Below are 26,403 nucleotides of genomic sequence, written 5' to 3'. Positions count from 1 at the left end.
AATTGATTTACGTGTGTTTTCTTAGATTTATCTGCTGATTTATTAGAAGATTAAGTTAAGCAAAAAAAAAAGGATTTATATAAAATAACAGAATTTGGGTAAGCATGGCATTAAGAATTATTAATGAAATATTAAATAAATATTAAATGCGCATCGGTGAAGGCCTCGGTAGTTTGGTGACGGTGCATGTGAGTGTGTGGGCTCCCTTGACCGTGACCGACGTAAATCCTAGTGATGTCAATTTTGTAGGACCTACAAACATGCAAAACCAAGGTACACGACAAGATGAGTGGATGAATTCCACGAGGAAAATGTTAATCTTCCATAGGTATTTTGGTCCATAAAACTTCATAATCTACCTAGCTGTACATATCAGATGTCAGGTAGATATTTTGTCAGACAAAACCCGCAACTTCTTTTATTCTCGCTCGTTCCTCCCGCTTATTCCTCTCGGTACTCCAACTCTTTTGTTAGACATGTACACTTTCTCTTTCTTCCTCCACTTCTCTCTCATGATCTCTCTCACGAGTTTCAAAATATCAACTTTAATTTAATTTTGCACTATCATGCTTAAGAGCATCCACAGTGGTGCTACTTGGCACAATTTAATTGGGTGATTGGGTCCCACAACCTATACTATTCATCATCACTCCATACATTCCAACACTCTATACTCATTTTCTTTATTTTCTCTCTCTTCATTTTCATCATCTCTCTCTTATTTTCCATCATCTCTCTCTTACTTTTCATCACATCTCTCTTCCTTTTTCATCATCTCTCTCTTCACTATTCATCAATTATCAACACTTCAAAGATCAAGTATGGACTAATTTTTCAAGTGTCATTTTTTATCACAAGTGTGTATCTAGTGCTTAACTTATCAAGAAAGTATCATCTCAAGTATCCATTGTGAACATCTAGCGCTTAATTTATCAAGAAAGTATCATCTCAAGCACTTTAAAATCATCTCATTGTGGATGCTCTTTATGTCAGATTTACTTTTCTCTCTCATACTTTTCTTCAACTCAAATTTACTTTTTTTTCTCTCTCCTTCTAACTTATCTGCAACTCAAATGTACTTTATTATGTCTCCTCCATGAGAGTCATGCCAACGCATAAACCAATGTGTCAGTATGACCACAATAATTTAATTAGAAATTATCAATGTGTAATTCCAAATTGAAATAATGTAATTTATCCACTGGTGTTTGATAATCATTCAGACTGTTTATGAGATATAATTAAGACAATATAATAAAAAATTATAAATTTATCAAGTATAATTGGACTTGCAAACAATGTAACATATATATTGCCAAGTGCATCAAAAGAGATAACAAATTAAATTCACATTGATATTTGTATGTTTTTAACTCAGTCTTTTGTATAATTTCATAGATTGTTATATAATTTTGAGAAAATAATTTTTAATTACGATGTTAGAGCAATATATTGTGAACTATGTAAGTATGATCACAATAATATAATTGAAAATATCAATGTGTAATTATGCATTGGAATAATGTCATTATTCACTTGTTTTGTAATTAAAAGTTATCAGTGTAATTAAGCGTTGAAATAATGTTATTATTTACTTCGAATAGATATTTGATTTGAGAAAATAATTTTTAATTACGATGTTAAAGCAATATATTGTGAATTGTGTAAGTATGATCACAATAATGTAATTGAACATATCAATGTGTAATTACGCATTGGAATAATATAATTATTCACTTGTTTTGTAATTAAAAGTTATCAATGTAATTACGCATTGAAATAATGTACTTAAAGCTATCAATGTGTAATAACGCATTAAAATAATGTAATTATTTAATAGAGATTTGAACGTCTAGTGAAAGAGGAGAGCACCCCAACCAGCTTTGACGCAAAAACAACACAAGCACCAAAGACAAACAAACCCAGAACATCAAAGATTCCAAACACCAAAGCCACAACATGAAAGACTCGCAGCGACCCACCAACCCAAACAAACCAAGCTGTGAAGATATAACTGTCTCATTTTACACAGGTCACAATTACATTGTTTCGGTTGATAATTACACAACATATGGCCTTGATTACATTGTTTAGGTTGATAATTACACGATATCTGGCCTACAATTTACAAACCGATTCCCAAACAAAATCAATTTTTGCAACAAAATCAATTTTTTGTAACAAAATCAATATCTTACTCTACAAAATCAAATGTCTTCACTATTCTCAGTGATAATCCTAAACAAAATCAATTTTTTGGAAATTTGACACTCTCTTCCCTTGTTTTAAAATGTATCACCTTTATAGATTTTCAAGACCACCACCAACCTCCATTAGTGCTTCTCCACGACTTCCTTATCACCATCTAAAAGTAGTATCGTCGTCTTTCTCATCACTAGATCTATGGCATCGTCTACAGAAATGAAGAGAGAGAGAGGTTGCAGGTGAAGAGTGGTTGGAGAGAGAGAAATGTTACAGATGGAGATTGGTTGAGAGAGACACTAGAGAAGTGAGAGCAATATATCTCTCTTTTTGATTTTTAGTGATTCTTTTACATTATGTTTTGTTCCACCATCTAATTTTTAGGGATTCTTTTGCATTGTGTTTTATTAGTAATTTATTAAAAAACTTATTAATTTTCTTATCTTATATATTTTATATGGTACTGGTAGTATATATTATATAATTATATATATATTTTTATCAATACTATATATAGTATATACTAAATTACTAATTACTATATACTATATAACAAAAATTTTACTATTTTATTATTTATAAAATATACGGTTCAACACTTCAACCTCCATTATAATCATAACACGATTGAAGCTCGAAACCCTTGAATCGTCAACCTTAATTGTTCGATGCGCGGGTCAGGTTTAAAAACTATGTTGGGTGGTACTCCCTCCATGATTTTCTGTTACAAAGTCAATGACTTGTATAATTTGTATAGGAGTGATTGAAGGGTAATCAATTGTATAAGAGTGATTGTAGGATAATCAATCACTGATTCAAAGTCAATGATTTGTGTTACAAAGTCAACAATTTGTATAATTTGTATAGGAGTGATTGAAGGGTAATCAAGTGTATAAGAGTGATTGTAGGATAAAAAAATAAAGCGTGATACGAAACAATCTTCTCTTGAATATTCCTTTCAAGTTGGTATTCCTTTCAAGTTGGTATCGGAGCCACTCGAAAAGAACACCAAAACCACCATTAAATCCGTTCACCACCACTACCGAATAATGGCCGAGAAGATTGAATCATCTGGATCAAAATCCCTTGAATTAGCTGGATTCAAATCCCCTCAAGTGATTGTCCAATCCGATGGTAATTTCAACATTGGAATTACCCTCACTGAATCAAATTATGATGTATGGTCTCAATTGATAGAGATGCATATTGCCGAAAGGGAGAAACTCTCCTATATCCGTGAAAAAACCACAGCCCCGAATGAATCTGATGATGGGTACGAGCGATAGTATGCAGATAATCAGAAGGTTAAGAGATGGCTATTGATGTCCATGTCTCCTGAAATCATGAAACGCTACATTCGTTTGCCTACTGCTCGAGAAATTTGGAAAGCTTTGTCTAAAGCTTTTTTTGATGGAACTGACGAGTTACAAGTTTTCTCCTTACACCAAAAGGCTTTCTCTGCCAAACAAAATGGTAGAGCACTTTCGTTGTATTATGGAGACTTAACTGAAATCTTTGGTGAGTTGGATCATCGTGATAAGGTGATTATGGAAAGTGAGAAGGACATTGAATCTTATAGGAAATCTGTTCAGCGACAAAGGGTACACATCTTTCTTGCCGGATTAGATGGTGAATATGACCAAATCCGTGGTGAAATTTTGAGGAAGGATCCTATTCCAGAATTAGAAGAATGTTATGCTCTGGTTCGTCGTGAATCACACCGCCGTGCAACTATGAATGGAGAACCCGAAAATTCTGAAGCCTCTGCCATGGTGGCACGAAATCGACCTCATCAAAGTCGACCAGATCGATCCCGGTCCAACCATCCAAAGGGCATCAATGGTGCCGACAAGTCTAGCTACAAGTGCACTCATTGCGGAGCATCAGGTCACACCAAAAGCCGTTGCTATGAAATTGTGGGATATCCAGAATGGTGGGATCACACACGTGACTCAAGGAAGGTGAATCCTAAAAGAACTTCAACCGCTGCACTAGTTGAAACACAACCAGATGATGACAAGAATGTTGATACAAAGGCCTCAGCACTAATAGCAGCAGCAGGTAATGATGGTAAGGTTTTAAATATTTCTGCATCTGTTTCTAATAGTACATGGATAATTGATTCTGGTGCTACAGATCATATGACATTTGATTCTGAACAAATCTCACCTTTCAAACCATCCTCCCAAAAGTTTGTATCCACTGCCAATGGTACTCCTGCCCCAGTTATCGGGGAAGGATCTTTGTCTCTTACTGATTCCTTGAATTTAGATTCTGTTCTAATAGTGCCATCTTTGGATTACAATCTATTGTCAGTTGCACAAATAACCGCTGCCCTATTTTGTGTTGTGATTTTTTGGCCTAACTTTTGTGTTTTTAAGGATATCCGAACGAAGCAAACGATTGGTTGTGGTGTTAGGCGAGGGAAGCTATATTACTTGGATTTGGTGTCAACAAGTTCAGATAAGTTGCGTCACTCTTTGATAGTGGATAGCTCTGAGGACCAGAGAAAGAACTCTGACGTATGGTTATGGCATCGTCGTCTTGGGCATGCTTCCTTTGGTTACCTAAAGAAATTATTTCCGAGTTTGTTTTCAAAACTTGATATATCTAGTTTTCGTTGTGATGTTTGTGAACTTGCAAAGAGCCATCGTGCCTATTATCCATCTAGTTTCAATAAAAGTTCAGTTCCGTTTATGATCATACACTCGGATGTTTGGGGTCCTTCCAAAGTTACTACCTTGGGTGGATCCCGTTGGTTTGTTACATTCATTGATGATTGCACTCGGATGACATGGGTGTGCTTGATGAAAACCAAAGGTGAAGTGAATTTGCTATTCCAAAAGTTTCATAAAATGATTCATACACAGTATAATGCACAGGTCAAGGTTCTCCGTAGTGATAATGGCGGCGAATACATGAGTTCTGAACTTCAACAATATTTAGCAACTCACGGCATCGTTCATCAGCGTGCATGTCCCTATACACCCCAACAAAATGGGGTAGCTGAACGGAAGAACCGTCACCTGTTGGAGATTGTTCGTGCCTCATTAATTGAAGCCCATATGCCTTTGTCTTATTGGGGAGAAGCTCTCACCTCGGCAGCTTATTTGATTAATAGAGTACCCTCAAGCACTCTTGAATTTCGAACTCCATCAGAGACTCTTTTTGAAGCCGTTGAGGCACCAACTATGATCAACTTACCTCCACATGTTTTTGGCTGTATTGTTTTCGTCCACCTACAACAACATCAGCGTAACAAGTTGACACCTCGTGCTTTACGATGTGTATTTCTTGGTTACGCATCACAACAAAAGGGGTACCGATGTTATCACCCTCCAACTCAGCAAATGTTTATTACACTGGATGTTCGATTCCATGAAGACTCTATGTATTTCTCATCTGAGTCTGACATTCAGGGGAAGTACAAAGAAGAAGTCCAGACGTTAAACTATGATATTCGCATGCGAAATGAGGAGGAATCTTCTGTCATTGATAACCAAAAGGGTGGCTTGAGTTTAGATGATAGCAAGGATACAGCTACAGATAAGAGTAATAAGAATTTGGATGTTAGTGTGGATGCAACTACTGATACAAGTGATAAGTCTACTACGGGTGACATGAATATTAGTGGGACAATTGAAAGTAGTGATATAGGTGACTTGGATATTAGTGGAAGTGGTGATACACTTTTGGACCAAAGCCATGATATGGACTCCCTCAAATCACCAGACCAATCTCTTGCTTCAGGTATTCCTAAGAACTTGTCTGAACAACCAAAAAAACAACTACCACTCCGTCACACAAGAGGTATTCCTAAACCCACATATGAACCTGAACTTTCTAGTCGAGTTAAATATCCCATGAGTCATTATGTGTCTATTCATCGTATGTCAGAATCAAATAAGTCATTTGTAAATCAATTATCTACTGTATCTATTCCTAACAGTGTGCAGGAAGCCTTAGCCGATCCAAGATGGAAATTCGCGATGAATGAGGAGATGAAATCATTACAGAAAAATAAAACTTGGGAACTTGTTGATCGTCCCCAAGGAAAAAAATTGGTTGGATGCCGATGGATTTATACTGTGAAGTATAAAGCAGATGGTACTTTTGAACGTTTTAAGGCAAGATTAGTGGCAAAAGGATATACCCAAACCTATGGGATTGATTATACTGAAACATTTGCACCAGTAGCCAAAATCAATACAGTCAGAGTCCTATTATCTCTCGCTGCAAATTTGGATTGGCCATTACAACAGTTTGATGTGAAGAACGCCTTTCTACATGGAGAGTTGACTGAAGAAGTCTATATGGACTTCCCACCAGGATACATGATGCCAGAAGAACATAGTAAAAAGGTGTGCCGATTAAAGAAATCATTGTATGGGTTGAAGCAATCTCCAAGAGCATGGTTTGGAAGATTCACTAAGTCTATGAGGAAGTTTGGGTATCGACAGAGCAATTCAGATCACACTCTATTCTTAAAGAGACGACAAGGTAAGATTACTGCACTGATCGTATATGTGGATGATATGGTAGTTACAGGCAATGATCCTGAGGAAAGAAAGGCTCTGAAATGTTACTTGTCCAAGGACTTTGAAATGAAAGACCTTGGTCCCTTGAAATATTTTCTGGGGATTGAAGTGTCTCGATCTAACAACGGAATTTTTCTGTCACAAAGAAAATATGCCTTAGATCTACTACAAGAAACTGGTATGTCAGCGTGCCAGCCGGCCGATACACCGGTGGAAGAAGGATTAAAGTTGTGCATTGAGCCTAATCAAGTACCTGTTGACAAAATGAGATATCAAAGACTTGTAGGAAGATTGATGTACTTAGCACATACAAGACCAGATCTTGCATATGCATTAAGCATTATCAGTCAATTTATGCATAACCCTGGAGAGCAACATATGAATGCAGTGATGCGTGTGTTGAGGTACTTAAAGGCTGCTCCTGGAAAGGGTATTTTATTCACTAAAAATGAAGACCATCGAAGCATAAATGTATATACTGACGCTGATTGGGCTGGAGGAGTAGATGACAGGCGGTCCACTTCAGGTTACTTCACCTTTGTTGGGGGTAATCTTGTTACATGGAGAAGCAAGAAACAGAATGTTGTTGCACGCTCAAGTGCGGAAGCTGAATATAGAGGAATGGCGCTCGGAATATGTGAAGCATTATGGTTACGATTTCTCCTGAGTGATTTGGGATATCCACCTAGCAAACCAATTCAGTTATATTGCGACAATAAAGCCGCACGTGATATTGCTCATAATCCGGTTCAACATGATCGTACCAAGCACGTGGAGATAGACAGATTCTTTATCAAGGAGAAGTTAGATGAGAAAATTGCAGAGGTACCTGAGATACGATCCGAAGATCAGCTAACCGATATTCTCACGAAGGCTGTTTCAAATCAGGTGTTCTCAAGATTTTTGGGCAAGTTGGGAATGCATGACATCTATGCACCAACTTGAGGGGAAGTGTTACAAAGTCAATGACTTGTATAATTTGTATAGGAGTGATTGAAGGGTAATCAATTGTATAAGAGTGATTGTAGGATAATCAATCACTGATTCAAAGTCAATGATTTGTGTTACAAAGTCAACAATTTGTATAATTTGTATAGGAGTGATTGAAGGGTAATCAAGTGTATAAGAGTGATTGTAGGATAAAAAAATAAAGCGTGATACGAAACAATCTTCTCTTGAATATTCCTTTCAAGTTGGTATTCCTTTCAAGTTTTTCTTAAAAATTCTTGAACTTGGTCGACCTTAAAATGGTAATCCTATACCATGTATGGCAAATGTCTCCGTCTAGGCAATGTGATGCAGTGGGCTTATGCTTTTAAAACCTGATGGGGTTTGAAAATTGGAACAACTTGGTTGGGTTAGATTTAAGGCTCAGACCCATAATAGTTATCTTCTCCTTCTTGAGATACAAAAGGGGATTCTGAGGTTGGGGGAAGTAGCTTTTGGAATATGGTAATATTTGTAGTTGTTCTTAGTTTCTTTAGTTGTCGGTATCTCTGTCTCTTGCACGATTGTTAATCAATATTCGAGGTTCTCCCCAAGGATCTTACAATCTCTTTATATCCTGGTGGTGTACTCACATTCTTATTGGATTTTCGGTATTATCATCTATGAATATGCTTGTTTTTGTTGGAGATTAGTTGGTTTGTGAAATGTTGCTTCATTTGTTACCATGGTCAGTGACGATTATGGTGTTGAGGTTACGTTGTTGGGGTTCCTTTCTCTATTTTTGATTGCTGCTGCGAGTATTCAGCAGCACACTCTAGGTGTCCGACAGATGGTCTGACCCAAAAATGCATCAAGTGGTATCAGAGGCCATGAGCAAATGGGGTAATCCTGCTCACGATCCCAAGCCCGACGACTGACGTAGTTATAAAGATGATGAGCTTGTTTCAAACTATGGTGGAACCTGTTGGTACGATCAATCGGGAGCTTGCGATGATAGGGACTACTGGGCTGGTCAGTTTGTAGAGGGGTTCGAGAAAATGGGCATAGCTACTCTCAATATGACGGACGATATTCCTACGATCAAGATGTCAAAGCTCATTACTATCACCAATTTCTAGTTTACAAAGAAGGTGGGTGTGTCCCATATATGACCAATCCCGAGGGGAGAAACCAAGTCTTAATGGTTGCAGTGGTAGAGGGGGCTATGCCTCCAAAATCAATACGCATTGCCTTTCTCAACAGATTGCCTAAAATCTTTTTGACGAAATGCCAAAACGAGTTTGTGCTTCAAAGACCACGACATATGGAGAGTCTAGTTCATTGACTAGCAATCAGCGCACAATGGCTTCATATGACTGCCCAATACTATCATAGCAGTAGCAAGATGGTATCTACCGAGGTATTTTTGAATAGCTCCAGGCCATGACTCAAGAGATGACTCATCAAATGGGTGCTATGACTGATAAATTAAACATGTTATTGAAGAACCTTCCTGACAACCGTGATGGAGTGACACAACATGAAGTCCAACCGAAAGAGGTTTCAGAGGTTCTCGATATTATTGAACACAATGGGCTAATGACTGAGACTCATGAAGAAGTTGTGGGGGCGAATATTCAATCAAAATGTGAAGCCCATAAATATGAAATTATACGTGAGACAGATGTGTCAATTGTCTAACATGGGGGTAATCAATTCTAGGCCAAAGCAAACATGGATGTTTCACACAAAGGCGGCAAATCAGATATCGTACTTGCTCAAGGTCTTCATGTTCCTTCGATGGATGTTTTTTTATGTCATTAAGGCACCATCAACTCTTTCTTTGGCATGTGTATTTGGAGAGAAGACGGTGGACCTCTAAGTGGAGCAATTCCTCATGGGACACAGACCTAGTAAAAACTCTGTTCATACCACAGTTGTTGAATGCTTTACTAGCAATGCTGACAAGTTACAAAAAAAATTGGTTTTAAGTCTAGTTCAACACAACATGGTCGTATGCTCCTTTGTTATGTAACTATGTTGTGTGAAATTTTACTTGGTGAAAATCCATTCTACTAGTCTTGCTTGGGGCATCAAATTGCCTACTCCTTCTTGGCTTGGAAGAATGGTTGTTGAACACAGTTAGAGGATTGAAACTGAAGTTAACACTATGCTTCTCTGGAGCAAACGAACAGGTCTTGTTCATTGATCCCCTTTGAAAGTCAGCTAAAAATGCTTGATAATTACCATCATTTTCTATTCTTCTATGTTGTCCTTCAAAGAGAATGTGACATGGTAAATAGCTTGGGTAACTTGTACTGGACATGGGCTTTTCAAGCACTAGATATGCATTCAATATTTGGTCATTTACGAAGTACTACAGAAGGCAAGTGTCATCACCGTAAGTTTATTGACTTCCCAAGAAGTGAGCTTGCTGTTGATCAAACAATGTGCTTCTAGTGAAGGATATTTGGAGCACATATTGCATGTGTTTTGTCCTTTTGTTGATCAAGATAATTTGTATGGTACTAACTTGGTCTTGAAAAAGAACACATGAACACATCCAGGTTGTCTCCTTTGCAGCAGAAATTATGCTTCATTCATGGATCAAGGAGGCATCGACACCAAGTCATTGGTGCTACTTCAAGAGTTTGGGACCCTGGTAGTCTCCATTTTCTGCATGTGGATGGCAAAACGGGTTTTCTTTCGATGGTTTTAGGTTTGGATGGTTAAAAACCAAAAAAACCCTGCGCTATGGCTGGGTACACTAAACAATTTTTGTAATGGCTCATAATTTTAAAAATCGAACAGCATATCGATGCACTAAGATTGTTGGAACTTAGAAGTGTCTGTGTATGTTCATCTATGGCTAATCATGGAAATACAACTTCTTAAGTTCCAAAGTAGGGTAAAATATCTTCTTTGTAAGTTGGGACTTAAAAAGAGAGTCTCCGCATACAAATCATGAGCGGCAATACTTTCCAATTTCCAGATAGTAATGCACAAGTTTCATTTCTCCCAGACTATAAATTGTTAATCGTAAGAGCCATTTAATACTGCGGCCATTTTTGTTGGACCAAAACTTGACAGAGCTGATGTAGGAGAGGGTCAACAAAAATCTGTGAATATGATTCTCCACAGAAGATTTTATTACCAGAAACTATTTTCAATCACTGTGGAAACGATCCCTTTCAGAGTCTCCTGTGAACATTATGAATGTCATCCAATTCAGACTCGCTTGTAGGTAAAAAAGCGCACACACATAAGAAGATAAGGAAAAGTACCGGAGAATGGTCCTTAAGGCCAAGAGATAACACCAATTGCTTAGATGAGCCAGAGCTGCTGCTAACACAACAAAGAATGATAAGTCCCTGAATAAATAAATTGATGATCTTAGAGCAAATGATCATTTTAGACAATTATGAGATCCATAATGATGGACATCCAAAAGCAAACTATAGTGAAAATTTTCACAGAAAACTTAAAAAGGAGTGGATATTGATTACTAACACAATTGACATCCATGGTTTAAACAACATGTTGGTACCAATAAAAGCATAAAAGGTCTTTCTCTGACATAGTTCTGAATAAACATAATTTTCTTCTATACTTTCAAGGCATACCTTATGTGTTCAATCAGTTGTTGAGCGCTAGCCACAAGCATTGGCTGCACAGATTGCATTTGTCAAATCAAGCAAAGTCAATATCTAAAGAAATGGCTCAAGAGTGGCTGCCAACATACCTCTTCTCTTTTGCCCAATACTACTGATACATCAAAAGTTGGATGGATTGACATTCCTTCCTCCTTACTGCAAATGAAACATAGCCATATCTCAGCCACTTTTCCTGGTAGGATTCTCACTAAAAAAATGGTAAAACAATCCTGGAAACCTTGAATGGCAATAAAAAATCGTTACGTTTCACTTTCATCTCATACAAAAGCATTTTAGTCGGAACAAAAACTTTGAACACTTATTTTTCTTCCTGTTACCACTTTATTAACCTAGAAATACATACGGCTAATGGACCTCACATCTATTAAAACATTATTGTTTATAATTAAGGAACCATTGGTATATAAAGACATAGATATAAAGAGAGAGAGAGAGAGAGAGTACAAATGCTTCTGCAACTCAGGCTGACCAAAAAGTGTAAAAGAGCAGAAGGGATTAGAAGTTTGGAACATAGTTATCAATGAACTGAACGTGACAGAATTTAAAGGATTGCTCCAACTAGAATGAAATGCTTCTTCTAAGAGAGAGCACAATAAGTCTAGAGATAGAGTAATGGAATTTCTCCCATGGAAATAATATGTAGCACCATAAAGAAATCAATTTACCAAGATGCCCAAAATGATCTAAAAAGTTAGCACTAGACTAAAGCTGCCATAATCAAATCTAATTCATTTATTCAAACTTCATTTCTTATTTGTAAGACTATCATGCCAGATTTCAGTTCAAAAAACAAAGCTGGATTTTTGCTTCAACACCACATTATATAAGCCAAAGCTTGAAGTCTACAGATTGGTAACCATCACAAATTAAAACCAGTGATTGTGGCTTCGTCACACAGAAGTAAATTTTGACCAGATGAAAAATGTTATTGAACATACAAAGGAAGATAAGTCTTTCACAAAACAAATAAGCAGACCTTGCATGTATTACTGTCCCCATACTTCCTATTTGAGTGGCAATAACCTGAGAAGTACTTCATAACCTTGTAAGTGTTCATACAAATATAGGGATGAATATATACTTGTTAAACAGATCAGAGTCTCAAACTTACAAGGAAATAGTCATCATAACTGGAAATGACAATGTCTGTTTTGTTTCCCTGCCAGGAAGAAGTAACTAGCTCAGAAAATCTACACATCCAAAGTGATCTTAAGGATATGGAAATGTAGATAAGGAACAAAATAAGATAATATCCAACAACTCCATTCTGACCAACAGACTCAAATATTCTAGCTTAAAAATATGAACCTTTGAGTTGATACGAACTATTTGCCTATAATTGGCCTCAGACTAAGCACTCCAGATTACACCCTTCAATGTGAGGTATTTCAATTTGTGGGAAAATGTGTTATTGCGTTAACCAACCCTGTTTACCTATTATTGGCTGAGGAGTGAGGAGCAACCAACTAAACAAACTAGGTGACAATGTGCGATATTGCCTTCTTGCATTATGTAACTAAATGATCTAACCATAGAGCTGTATAGGAAATATCTTCATAACTAAACAACATTATTTGTTTTCACTAACCCTCTTCTCAATGTTGGAAATACTTTGAATTACCATTGAGAGATAGTAAGAGACTTCAACATGGTTTCATCTTGAAATGAGACGTTTAGATGCTTCTGGCTTCTGCTACCTAATATTACATCAACTGCATAAAAAAGAATTTGCTTTAATCCCCTCTCCACTTGGTGGACTAGTTCTAGAGAGGTATAATATGGCTTTTGAGCAATGAGATCTTCTTTCTTGCAAATACAAGACCAGCGGCCAAATACAATTACTCCAAGGTAAGGCAAAGGAAACAATATTTCTTTATGTAAACCATCAATAGATTGTCTTTAGGTAACTCTTAACGCCTTGGTTTAGTCCCCCCCATGGTGCCTTTCAACAAAACTTTTTCTATGAAAAATAAGTTACCATTACTAGTAAGACAGTACACACACACACACACACAAAAGCCTCAATATATGGCCGCCTAACAAATTGTTCAAACTGAGAAACACCATAAAAATGCTGAAAGAGATAAAAGTGAGATATGGTTAAAACTGCTTTAAACCATCAATTTCTCTAACACCACCCTGATCCAGATTCTTACACTCAAATAGCCCATAAAACTATGCATCAAAAAAGAATATCTCGCATAACTACGTACACATTAGTTCATTACTTTTACTTAACTGGGAAATATAACTTCTTGATTACCAGAAACCACTTAATTAATTAAACTGTACATACGGGTAGCATCAGATCACAAAGCCAAAGAGGCAGCTATATAAACATTGCATCGATGCGGAATCAACAGTTATAAACGAAAACAATTATTAGTTCATTACAGTTTGAAATTTGAAGGAGAAGTCTATCAAGACCTGTAAAGTTAATCGCAAGAGAGAAAATAACAAAACACCAAAAAATCAAACATATAAATCATATTTTCTGCAATAACTTCAGCACTGATTTTAGATTCTCAGTCAAATGACTCCATAAATAATTCGCGGATCGATTAATCCAAAGAAAAGAAGAAAAGTAAGCTGTTGTATACACCAGGACAAAAAACGAAAGCATAGTTAGGAAGCAAAATTCTTTTACCTTAATCTCCAACGTGAGCTTCTTGTGGGGAACAGGAAAAGATGGAGCTCTACTGCCCATTACTACTGTTTGCGAGAGAGAGAGGGGTTCCAGTCACTCGGAGACGAAGTGGTCGCTATTTCTTTGCGAACAAGACATCAATGTTCTGATTCAAATCCAAAATGGGCTTGTTAATGTCCGCTGGGCCTTAGGTTGTATCTGAGGCCTTCATCAGAACAGAAGGCCCACCCGCATTAAGTGAACAATAATCCAACAACTTAAGCAATGTTATGAAACATTTAATGTGGATGACCCACATGAAGATAATTAAAACGCTTCATTAAAGATTGAATGTATTATAACATTTAATTTAGTCTTTAATAAGTAATTAATACTTCAATGACATTTGATATTATTTTGTATATAAATACATGTAATGGATTTGTTGAAGGAGTAAGAAAAGCAATAACGAAGTATTCTCTTCTAGTCTTTTTCTATTTCATAATTATTGATCAATTAAGTTCTATATTTATTTATATTTACAACAAGCAAAAAGCTTCCTCTTTTTTAGTGATTGTGAGAACAACACCATGTAAATTTATCTTTAGATATTCGATATGAGCCTAAACTCAAATCTTCAAATCTCTACGCACAAAAATTTATCTCCTGACAATAATGTAAGTTTGGTCGAAACTCAATTTGTTGACATTCTCAGTGAGAATCGAACTCAGAATCTATTGAATACATCATAAAGTATCAGTACTATTGGGTACAACAAGTATTCGATTCTTTTTATTTAAAAAAAAATTCCAACTTTGAAGTTGGATAATTTTTTATGTAAAAAAAAAAAGAAGTAAATATTTTTTTTATGCATGTTATCTTCATGAGAGTTGCACAAAGTATTAAAAAAATCGAATGTGATATAAAGTTGTAGTATGAGAGAGCACTTACTAAAAAAGCCTGAAAAAAATAAATAAAAAGCTTATCAGAGCGGCGTATGTGGAGGTTGGTGTACAAAGTGGCTTGTATTATTCCACGTAGACCATTTTTGGACTATGTGACAGACGAGCCATAACTCATAATTGAATGTGAATCAATCTCATCACTCACACGTGTGGGAGAGACACGCTGTTCCCTGCAAAATCACATTCGTCGGTCGCCAAGAAGTTTTAGTTTTGTGTCGCCGACTTGCTACTTTAATTAATTTTATTTCAGCTACCCTCGTGGTGTGTTCTCGTGCACAAAAACTAACCTGCTAGAAATCACGTGTATACCGGTCCCTCAACGCGTGACTCCCTGAATTTTCAACTAAGCGGTCCAAGCCGACGCCGAGCCATTTTTCCAAATCTCGGCAATTTATTTTTGGAACTTTTTTTTTTTTTTACTAATAAGCTGCTTTTTTTTTCTTTTTTTTAGAAGACCAATAAGCTTCTTTTTTAAAAGCAAAAAATTCATTCAAAACTATGCTCGACCACCCCTATATATAATAAAACACATAATTAATATTTAATTTGCATGTCATTATCATTATATAATAAGTTTATTTCAAAGCTTTCAACTTTTAAAAAAACTCTCTCAACTCCTCCAAAACTCTCTTCGTTGGCGGTCAGATTGGAGGAAGTGTAGATCATACTTCTCCGCCTCCTCCTTTATTTTCTTTCTTTCTAGTGGGGTAGTCTTAGTGTGCTTGTCGAATAATTTGAGTTCTCTACGTTTTCTACATGTGTATTTAATGATTGGCAACATCAATGTAACAATGAAGAAGATATAATGATTATTGTCGGTCTTTTGTGATCTACAATCGGATCTGCTTCTGTTTTCAGACCTACTTTGATACTGCCTCAAATAATCAGATTTATTTTGGATGCGGTTTCGAACTCATAGATTTGGTTATGCAGATGCAAGTTTGTTATTTTTAATCCTACTTTGGTGTGATGACGAGAGTTAATTCTCTATTTGTTTTGTATTGTATTTTTGTAAAACGAACTTTCTACAAGTAGCTCACCATAGCTCCTCCCTAAATATCAATTAAACATTAATGTCCCTAACATACAAGTTTAGTTCAGCTCTGCATAGACATTTTCGATTTTTGTGACCGGTAGCTAATTTTGATGGCTGGGCTGTAGATAATTTTTTTTTCTTAGATTAGGTAGACAATTTGATTGTAGTGTTGAATAATCGTCTTGGCAAATTTAAAAAAAATAAATAAATTTGTGTTCTGGTCAAGCTGATTAAATACTCGAGCCGGCTAAGCATCTATTTTCTGGCAATGACAGTAAATATAAAACGCTTGCATGGGCGAGTAGTTGTAGATTAATAATCGTGCAAAGCTTTTAAAGCTCGAAAACTCCTTCCAGTCTTTTTATCTTCTTCTTCCTCCAAACATTCAGAAAAATGAGGATTGTGCGGCCAGAGGAGATCATGGGGACGGACCTAGAAGACCACCACCGCGCACTGCAAGCATTCGCCGGTGGCGGCGTCCACTGGAGAAAAGATGAGGAAGAATTGAAGGACTGGCGAGTTTCATCCAAAGTAGTGAATGATTGTGAAGAGGAGAAGAAGATTGTTTGTGTCACTAGTGGCGTCTCCTACTTAGGCCTTGCCATTGTAAACAAACTCATATGTCATGGTTACTCCGTCCGAACCCTCGTCGACAACCAAGGTTCGTTAAAATTGTCATTTCAGCTACAGATTCCAGCAACTAAGATCTCAATTATCCCAGTTGCTAAGATGTATGCATAGGATTTAATGTGCATGTGGAGCTCATCATATACACATTAAATCCTATACATACACCTTAACAATTGAGATAACTGAAATCTCAATTGTGGGATTTTTATCTTTTCCATTTTTTATAAGATTTTCTGTTAGTTCGATATGGGATTTGGTTTGAAAAGTACAGAGGACATAGAGAAACTGAGGGAGATGGAAATATCTGGGGAGATAAGGCCAAATAACAATATGGTGGAGCCAGTTATTGGGAATTTGACAGAAGTTGAAAGCTTATTGAGAGCATTTGAGGGGTGTTGTGGAGTATTTCACACCTCTGCATTTGCTGATTCTGCCGGTGTCTCTGGTTACACTGTGAGTCTCTTTCTCTCATTTCCTCCATCATCTAATACTGCCAATTCACAATTAATGTCACCGTGCATAAACCGAAAAGGTGCCCCTTTAATAAGTCATACATCGGAAAATTGAGAGAAAATTAAGATCTAACACCTCTCAATAGTCAATAGTAGATGGCTCTTTTAATAAGGACAAAGTCGTGCTAGCCTTAAACCCAAAGTGAACGATACCTCTACAAGTTCTTATATAGTATCGGAGCTATGTCTCGATCCATTTGAACTAGTTTCTATGTGTACACTTGTTAAGTCTAACATAACCCAATCCACAAAAGCAGAAAAGGGTCAATTCCATATTCCCACATCACTTGGAGAGCACACCATACGAGACACCAAACAACGTGATTTATAAGAAAAACCAATTCTGTGAGGCCTTTTTTTTTCTTTTTTTCTACACTAATACTAACTTCCAAATCACTTCAGGCTCATCTTTCACGCGTAACCATGTACGTGATTTGAAACTAAAAATTTATGGTGCTTCAACAATCAACTACTACTCTTTAAATTCAGACAGCGATGTCTATAGAAATCCAGTAAAATTATTTCTATTGCCAGCAGGAATGTGAACTTGTGCATTTCACCTCTCTAATGATAAAATTCTGTTGTACAGAAGTCCATCGCTGACATTGAAGCGAAGGTGTGCGAGAATGTGATGAAGGCTAGCGCAAGAACACCCTCAGTGAAGAAATGCGTGCTCACATCTTCACTTTTGGCTTGCCTATGGAGAGACGGCAGCCGCCAAAACCTCTCTCCAGTGGTTGATCATGAGTGCTGGAGTGATGAATCAGTCTGCCTAAACAAAAAGGTACATGGCCCCTCCAAATTATGTCTTCTGCCAATCCCTAGTGATAAGGTGGATGCCATAGAGTTATCTTTGATCATTGCAACCTTTGTCACTCAAAGATATGAGAAAATAAGTGGACAGCAGAAGCCCCATTTTTTATGGTATAACAGACGTCAATGTATGTTTACTAGTTTTTGAATTTGATAATTAGATTGGATGTCTGTGATGAGAATCCACATACTTTTTTGATTTGGTAATCAGACTGGATGTCTATGACAGAGAATTCTACTGCAAGCGCCATTAACCCAAAAAAACGCAAGCACTTGGTGTATCAAAAAAAAAGAAGCAGCAGCAAGCACTTGCATAATTGTTCAGGGAAACTCATCATGAGATGAAGACCTAATTCATGACATTTTTTTTTTGAAATCTGGCAGCTCTGGCTCGCATTAGGTAAGCTGAAGGCAGAGAGAGCTGCATGGAGTATAGCCATGGAGGAGGGTTTAAGCTTGGTCAGCATCTGTCCAGGTCTCATTACAGGTCCCAAGTTCTTTCATGAAAACTCAACAGCATCAATAGCTTACCTAAAAGGTATTATTATGTTATCTTTTTCATGCATCTGTAGTTTATCCTTTATATTATTGATCAATACCAATCCTTTTCAAGCCTCCGCCATGGGACTAAAGCAATGATGGGTAAATACAGGTGCAAGGGAAATGTTTTCAGATGGGTTGCTAGCGACAGTGGATGTGAATAGATTGGCAGAGGCACATTTGTGTGTCTTTGAGGCAACTAACAGGAGGGCTGTTGGTAGATTTATCTGCTATGATCAAGTAATAGATGAAGAAGAGGAGGCAGAAAAATTGGCTAAGCAAATGGGTCTGCCGGTAAACAGGATATGTGGGAGTGAATTTGGTAATACACCATTGAGGTTTCACTTGTCAAACAGGAAGCTCTCCAATCTAATGTCAAGAACTCTCAAACCTTGTCACAATGAGAGTTGATTTCATGTTAATAACAAAACAAGAAGCATTTTTCATTACAAGTCTTCAATGTATTCTAGTGTAGCTCACAATTTCTCAAAACTAAGACTTGCAAGTCCTAGATATAAATTGTGGATGCATCGTCTGCTCTAAAGTATCTTTACGGATATTTCTATCCTCCTGACACAAACTTTTTCATAATACTATCTCGCCTCCCCACTTGAACCCACAACATATTTAGTTTGAAAGAGTGAGTACCTGACATTTCTATCCTCCCGACACAAATTTTTTTCAGAAAACTATCTCACCTTCCCACTTGAATCATAACATATTTAGTTTGAGAAAGTGAATACCCAAATAATCAACCGTGTAGGAAACAGACAATGTGATTCAAAAATTGCATTCACAAAAATCATTTATATCAAGATTCGTTTCAGAAACATATTTCTCAGTAGTTATTAAAAAAAAGAAAATTATAAATCAGAGTAATAGATTAAAAACACAATTCCAACTAATTAAAGGGACATAATGAAAACTCAATCAGATTAAAACTGAAAAAAACAAAAAAAACAAAAACAGAAAACTGCATAAAAGAGGGCTCAGAGAGTTGCTATCTGTGCTCAAAGAAGAGTCTGTTTAAGACTCCTCTCATACAAGAGGTGTCAGAATAAAAGCACTCTTCATCAACGCCCTGATTGATGATTCGATTCAAATTTTCAAAGGGGGGAAAAAACGGCAACCAGATGGTTCCCATCAATCTTAAACCCGAATGTATGCATAACCAGAAAACATTCCCTACTGGATTTACTCGACAAGAAAATCTTGAGTACAAAGAGATCAAAAGAGCAAAAACGAAAGCTTTTGAACGCGAGACGGAAGACAGAGGCAACGACGGCTACATGCGCTAGGGTTTTGATTTTTGAACATGCTTAAGATAAGATATGGGTGGTGATGTATTTATAGATTTAACTTTTAGGGCTTTTAGTCCTTTTTATAGCCCACTAAGTAACAATCTGGTCTTTGGGCCTTAATCAGAAGAAGTGGGACACGCGAGCCTTTTGGGCTTTTAATCTTTTTTACGAGCCAATTAAATTATTTCGATAGGGAAATTTTATCTATACACCACAAAAACACTATATTTACATCAATTTTTTGACAAGTTTATAGCAAAAAATTATAATTCTACACACAAAATTGTAGTGACAAGACTAATTTACCATTGATGTGTAAAATATTAAAAATTCTATTGTTAAGTTTACACACACATTGTCTCTTTAACTCCACATTCATTCTCACACTCTCTTACCGATTTAACCACTACCCAGACGATTGTTGCCACCGATTCTCCACACCAAATTCAAAATTCATTTCTGACCAAGAAGAAGCAGGTTTGCTAACATGGGAAAGACGAATTCAATTTCTTGGAATACGAGTATATTAGGTTGTGCTCAAGGTGGATTGGAAAATGAATCGTTAACTCTGTTTATTGATCTATTGCGGAATGGACTAAGAGTCTAAGACCAGATCATTTCACATTGGCAAGTGTTCTCGGGGCTTGCTCCTCATATATGGAAGGCTTGCATCTCTGTAGCCAGATTCATGTTCATGCAATAAAAAATGGTACTATTGCTAATGGCTTTGTATCGACTACTCTTATTGGCATTTATTCAAAGGGTGGAAAAACAGCAGAGGCAGAGTTTCTTTTTGTAAATAAAGATCAATTTGATTTGGCAACATGGAACACTACACTATGATGTCCGCCCAATGATAGCCCAAAAGCATTGAAACACTTCGGTTTGATACATGAAAGTGGAGAGAGGTCAGATTAGATAAGGTTAGCAACAGTAGCAATGTGGAGATAAAAATCGACACACCAGGTTCAATTTTTTTGTGCAGATAATTGTGGCTCAATCTTATCCTCTCTAGTGCAACGATAAAAACCCTATCAATTTCTTGTATTATGATGGTTTGAAGTCATGTGCACCATAGTCAAACTTCTCTCAAAAGACATTTTCACCTCTGTGAATTGTAGCTGTAGTAGTGTATCTATCTTTGCCCAATTTTCTTCGAAATTGTACTTATTTGATCCAAGATGATGCTTCAATCTTACATGAGCACTCTCAACCCTTGCATAGCAAATAAACTTACTAAATTTTAAAATAAAAATATATAGGTATATGATGGAAAATATAATTATAATTGAGTACTAAAGAGCACTTGCAATGGTGCTAATCTAATGGGACATGGGTGGAGTTTTAATAGGGTATGGATACAAGAGTGTGCACAATGGAACAATTTTGTTGTCCCAATTTTATCGAGAACAACATGAGGGAAGGGAAGATTGGTGTCCTCTTTGTTGGCTCCAACACATGGGACACACTCATACCACACTCACAATTCCATCAAAAATCAATGTTGAGTCCCACTTCTATTACACCAAAAATCAAATCAGCAAAATATTATTCTTTAAAGTAAATTTTCATTTAGCCGGAGAAAATGATAGCTTAGCTGGTAAAATCCTTAACCCCCCAACATGAGATTGAAGATTGAGTCCCCTTTCTTATTGTATAAACTTGTCTATATGAAAAGATATTCATTGGAGACCAACACAGTAATTCAAATAAAGCTGTTCAAATCAGAAAAGGAAGGTGGTATAACAATGTTACAATTTGAAGAAAGTAGGGAGAAATAGAGGAAAGTGAGAGAAAGATTTTAACCCAAAGCACTTGAGATATTGTCCACATTTTAGGCCCAAGGTCCATAGGACTTGTCTTTCTAAATGGCGCCTCAAGGGTTATTATGTTGAGTTGTGTTTATAAACGACATTGTTTTACCTTCACCTAGAGGTATGCGAATTTAACACCCCCCACACTTGTGTGCTCGGTCATTCGAGACCTAACAAATGGACTATACAGGGGTTATAATCCTTATGGATTAAAATCCTTCTAGTACCCCTCGCCTTATGGGTGGTCTAGTCATAAGGACATCCGAAAAATCCAATAGACGATCCAAACAAGTAGAGATTATTTTTTTAGTATCAAGCATATGCTCTGATAACATGTTATAATTGAAGTACGTATGAAGAAATAGAAGAAGAAGGTGAGAGAAAGGTTTTGGCTCAAACCAGTTGAGGCATTGTCCACATTGTGGACTCAAGGGGTGTGGGACTTTATCCTTCTAAAAGGCACCTCAAGATTTATTATGTTGGGTTATTTTTATAAACTACATTGCTTGGCCTTCACCGAACGATGTGAGACTTTAACAAAACTTATAATTTTTTTAATCAAAAAAGAAAAAACAAGAGGGCGAATATTTGTGATCAAGATGATTGATTTGTAACTCAAATGTATGATCAAGTTTGCAATTTTTATAGAAATCAATTCCTAGCCACGATTATGTGAGTCTTCCTATTTAGAGATTATGAGTTTAATTTCTATCGAACTTGTATATGAAATTTTTATGTACTTGTTCGGCAATAGAGTATGCAAATTGTTGAGTGTATCTATTATGCAAATACTTTTTGGACGTGTGGCCATGTGAAGGAATATAATATAAGAAATTAGATTATTTGATATAAGATATGAGTATCATCAATTGAAGATAAGTTTCAAAGAAACCATTTAAGATGTTATGAGCATATACATCATAAAAATAACAGTGTGATGAGGAAGAGAATCGAAAGAATTTGTATAACAAAGAGTAGAAAGTGAATAGAAAAAACTTAAAACAATGTTACTTGAATTCATAAGAAATGATATATATTCAATAAAATGAATATTGAAAACTAATAATTATAGTGGATTCTCATGGGCAAAAATTTATTGGATAAGACCTACTTTTTGAATAGTAGTTTTGATTTTACAAATTTGTACATATGCATTATGCTTTATGAATACGTTTTCAGCATGACCCGCCATTTGTTCTGGTTAAACGACGACGCTTCCTTTTAAATTGCCCGTTGTCCACAACAGTCGACGCGCAAATCAGAAAACGTTGATCTCTAATTCTCTATCCACTGTCGGCTATCCGCCACTAGAGTACACAATACGCCCCATAAACGTACGCTCTACAAGGGGAGAGTTCCGGAAGAGGAAACAAGAAACTCAAGAAGAGCTGAATCGCTAGCGAGAGAGTTGAAAATGGAGGGCGAGCCTACTCGATTGATGATTGCTGTGAACGAGTCAACGATCAAGGGCTATCCGCACCCTTCCATTAGTAGCAAAGGAGCTCTCGATTGGACCCTGCAGAAGATCGTTCGCTCGAACACTTCTGGCTTCAAGATTCTCTTTCTCCACGTCCAAGTCCCCGATGAAGATGGTTAGTTCTCTCTCTCAATTTATATCTGCACGCAAACTGTGTTCTGTCTGTCATTGCCACCTTTTATGATGGTGTTTGTGGTTAATTTTCTGAGTATGTGAAGGTGTACTGTGCTGTTTGGTTAGGGTTTGTGAGACATTTATTTTCGATTCCTTTGATATTTGTACTGTTTTTTGGGAAATCAGCTTAGCGTGACTGGATTTTGCTGGAAATGCAAAATTTGTTGTCAAGGATAATCTGAAGTGACATGGTGGATCATTTCTTAATTTGGTATAAACTTTGGGTTGCTTTTGCCCTCGTTGATGCTTTCTAGTTTCTACTGTTTTCAGTAGATATTGGTGCTCTCTCTGTTTGCAGCAGTTATCGAGAATCAGAGGAAACGAAAGAGAAGGAAAAATAGATCTTGATAAAAATGGAAAAATGAGCTGATTCATGCTTGGCACATTTTGTTGTCAACAAGCGAAGGGTTTATGTAAATTTTGTACTCCATCAGCAATGATCCTAGAGAGAGTGTTTTCTGAATTTAATGAGAAGTCTGATTTTTAATCATTGAATAGGGAAGGAAGATATGGGGAGGTAGTAATTTACATTTAGTTTGTAGGCTGTGATCATTGGCATACATTTTCCCTTTTTGTTTTACCACTTCATTTTTGAACTCGTATTTTATAAATAAGCATAGCTTACAAATACAGTACATTTTCATTTGTCTCTGAAGAAAATCAGTCAATATCATGTGTGCTGAATGAAGATTTTGGGGAAATCATTGGTTGACTTGATTGTTTGCAAGTTCAACTGCTACTGTTGGTTATGTTTACCACGATGTTTTACAAAATTTGTTGCAAATGTTGATTGCATAGGTGTGTGTATAGGTTTATGTATTCAGGCTTGTCTTAGTATTGTCACTGAACTTAGAAATTTTTTTGTCTCTTCTGCATATGTGCTACATTTGACTTCTTTTACAGTTTTGAGATTGTGTCTATCCTTTTAATTATAGTTTAATTAGCTACTTTGGATTGTTGATTCCTTGTTTACTACTGAGTGTGTGGAGTTCTATTGCAACTTAAGCTTGTATGATTTTCTCACAAAAAAAAGGAAATTTGTTTTTGACAACTTTGTGCATTCTGAAAGTAATTATTGCACATTTGCACCGATGAAGAGTGGTTTTATTACTAAGCATGAAGGTGCTAAAAGGACAAGTGAACTGGGGTTAAGGCTGAGGTTAGAATAAGGACATGATTTCTCATCTATTAATGACACTTGTACTCGATCTGGTCACAAATTTTCAGTTCATATATGATAATTGCTTCCTTTTGTTACCCACTGTCTACCCACTTTCGCTTTTTGCGTGTTTACTGGTGCTGAAGTGGAAGAGTCACTTTAGCTCGTAATTCTCTGTACATAGGTTACTTTTGCTTTTAATTAATTGCATTCTTGGACCTTTTAACAGAGATTTGTTTGCTTCTACTGTAAATTCTGCCAAATCCTTCTGGATTAATGCGTTTTCAGAATTTCTTTGACCTCAGGATTGTATGCAATGGATTTTAAGAGACGAATTTTGGTTGCTTCTTAGAGGTTAAGTTAAATGGATTTTTAAGTGCTGTTCTACTTCGTCACTGCGGTCCAGCGTGCATAATGTTTTTGCTGACTTCCTGTGGAAGTTAACTAGTATTGTTTTATATGTATGAAATTCCTGACTTTACGTGGCTCCTTGTTTCATCTGGTATATAAAACAAAAGTACTTGATGATTTTTTGTTACATTCTCCTCTAGGCTTTGATGACATGGATAGTCTATATGCATCCCCTGAAGATTTTAAAAGCATGAAGTACAGGGACAGGGCTAGAGGGCTGCATCTACTGGAGTACTTTGTGAATCGATGCCATGAAATTGGGGTATTAGTTACTTTCCAGAAGTCTCATGACTGACTCTCTCACAATTTTTCTCATACATTCATTTTATTATCTACTGCAAGCACAGTGGCAATACTCTCTTGCAAACACATGAATAAACACACATACAGCTGCCTGTAAAAATAGTTTTATCCAACTTGAACTATTAACATGAGAGGAAAATCTATTTAATTTTTGTAGAATGGACCTCTGAATGAAAATTTTCAACTGATCACATTTTCTATCCCTAGGTTTGCAGTGAATATTGGGTGGAAGTTTTATTTTTTAATGCCTACACTTCCGCAGGTTGCTTGTGAGGCATGGATTAAAAGAGGGGATCCCAAGGAACAAATCTGTTATGAGGTTCAACGAGTTCATCCGGATTTTCTTGTTACGGGAAGTCGAGGACTTGGCCCTTTTCAGAGGTATGTGCGTTATGTTATGTTTATGAACATGCCTGGTCTTTGCAGTTATTTGCATTCTACTTCTTTTTATGTTTAGGGGGATGCCAGGAATCAAGGTTCTAGCTCTCTTGTTGATTTTAAATTTGAAGTTAGAAATTTGGAACACTGGTTGAATCTACCGTATCAATACCAGTATACCAGTTTATAGCCATACTGGTCAAGCGAGGAGGTTTTTTTGTGATTTGGGCAGAAGTTGGCTTTACTTGGATAACCACTGGTGATGCATCCAACAATTTTTTTTCCTTCCTAAATTGTTATAACAGGGTTTTTGTTGGAACTGTGAGTGAATTCTGTGTGAAGCATGCTGAGTGCCCAGTAATCACCATTAAGCGTAGTGCGGATGAAACTCCTCAAGACCCTGTTGATGACTGATTCTCTCTGGATTTGAGTTTATTAGTTTTTGTTGTGTTCATGGACTTTGAAACACCAGAAACATGTAATCTTATCAAACATCAATAGTGTAGAAGCAAATTGATTCGATAGTGTGATGTAGTCTTTGTTCTTTCCTTGATGGCATGTTTTCTGGTTAGCTTTGGGCGAACCATATCCTTGTCTTTTAAAATTCAGTTGGAATGTTGGATAAGATGCTTTCATTTGTCAGGTTGGAAATACACGTCCGCATATGTCTCCATATCATACCCTCCTAAGAGACGGCTGGATTAACTCTTTACCAGAACTCAATTTTCCCAATTTCTCTCTTTATACTGTGAATTTGGGAGTAAAAATATGATATTATAGGTACGTCCTTTGCACAATACACCGCTACAAAGCTGTACTGTCAAAAAGGATCCGCATCTTTCCTTGCCATGTATGGCGTACCCTGCTTTCTTGATTCCTTGATTGGCCTCACTTAAAATCAGTCCAAGAAAATCGCCGGTACT

The 26,403-nt window shown here is 36.6% G+C and overlaps 4 protein-coding genes and 1 non-coding gene across 9 annotated transcripts; 3 read left to right on the top strand and 2 right to left on the bottom strand.

Annotated features, from left to right (window-relative positions):
* The first annotated feature begins 3,524 nt into the window (after positions 1-3,524).
* On the top strand, positions 3,525-4,741 carry LOC120010551. The gene is made up of 2 exons (XM_038861335.1): positions 3,525-4,263; positions 4,584-4,741. Exons 1-2 carry the CDS (start codon positions 3,525-3,527, stop codon positions 4,619-4,621), a joined length of 777 nt encoding a protein of 258 aa, XP_038717263.1. The 3' UTR covers positions 4,622-4,741.
* A 5,755-nt stretch (positions 4,742-10,496) lies between these two features.
* Positions 10,497-14,137, bottom strand: LOC120010410. Of its 4 annotated transcripts, XM_038861204.1 has the most exons (8): positions 13,989-14,109; positions 12,963-13,053; positions 12,453-12,500; positions 12,318-12,364; positions 11,410-11,476; positions 11,291-11,334; positions 10,952-11,012; positions 10,497-10,868 (listed from the first exon to the last, which is right to left on the bottom strand). In XM_038861204.1, the coding sequence occupies exons 2-8, from the start codon at positions 12,963-12,965 to the stop codon at positions 10,818-10,820; spliced, it is 321 nt and encodes a 106-aa protein (XP_038717132.1). In that variant the 5' UTR covers positions 12,966-13,053; positions 13,989-14,109; the 3' UTR covers positions 10,497-10,817. The 4 variants fall into 4 exon arrangements, with proteins under 4 accessions (XP_038717132.1, XP_038717129.1, XP_038717131.1 ...); XM_038861201.1 differs by lacking the exon at positions 12,963-13,053 and having other exon boundaries at positions 13,989-14,137; XM_038861203.1 differs by lacking the exon at positions 12,963-13,053 and having other exon boundaries at positions 10,952-11,006; positions 13,989-14,137.
* A 2,147-nt stretch (positions 14,138-16,284) lies between these two features.
* On the top strand, positions 16,285-18,915 carry LOC120010397 (cinnamoyl-CoA reductase-like SNL6). The gene is made up of 5 exons (XM_038861186.1): positions 16,285-16,629; positions 16,870-17,051; positions 17,700-17,894; positions 18,308-18,461; positions 18,576-18,915. The coding sequence occupies exons 1-5, from the start codon at positions 16,362-16,364 to the stop codon at positions 18,872-18,874; spliced, it is 1,098 nt and encodes a 365-aa protein (XP_038717114.1). The 5' UTR covers positions 16,285-16,361; the 3' UTR covers positions 18,875-18,915.
* A 534-nt stretch (positions 18,916-19,449) lies between these two features.
* Positions 19,450-19,544, bottom strand: LOC120011636. The gene has a single exon (XR_005471081.1). It is a non-coding gene; the product is annotated as a small nucleolar RNA snoR1 (small nucleolar RNA).
* Positions 19,545-22,847: 3,303 nt separating this feature from the next.
* LOC120010317 (universal stress protein A-like protein) lies at positions 22,848-26,105 on the top strand. 2 transcript variants are annotated; one of them, XM_038861088.1, is made up of 4 exons: positions 22,848-23,170; positions 24,940-25,061; positions 25,365-25,483; positions 25,560-26,105. In XM_038861088.1, exons 1-4 carry the CDS (start codon positions 22,993-22,995, stop codon positions 25,633-25,635), a joined length of 495 nt encoding a protein of 164 aa, XP_038717016.1. In that variant the 5' UTR covers positions 22,848-22,992; the 3' UTR covers positions 25,636-26,105. The 2 variants fall into 2 exon arrangements, with proteins under 2 accessions (XP_038717016.1, XP_038717015.1); XM_038861087.1 differs by having other exon boundaries at positions 22,849-23,170; positions 25,786-26,063.
* Positions 26,106-26,403: the final 298 nt, after the last annotated feature.

This window comes from Tripterygium wilfordii, chromosome 12 (assembly GCF_013401445.1).
Source record: "Tripterygium wilfordii isolate XIE 37 chromosome 12, ASM1340144v1, whole genome shotgun sequence".
Taxonomy (NCBI): domain Eukaryota; kingdom Viridiplantae; phylum Streptophyta; class Magnoliopsida; order Celastrales; family Celastraceae; genus Tripterygium; species Tripterygium wilfordii.
This window is presented reverse-complemented; position numbering and strand designations above follow the sequence as displayed.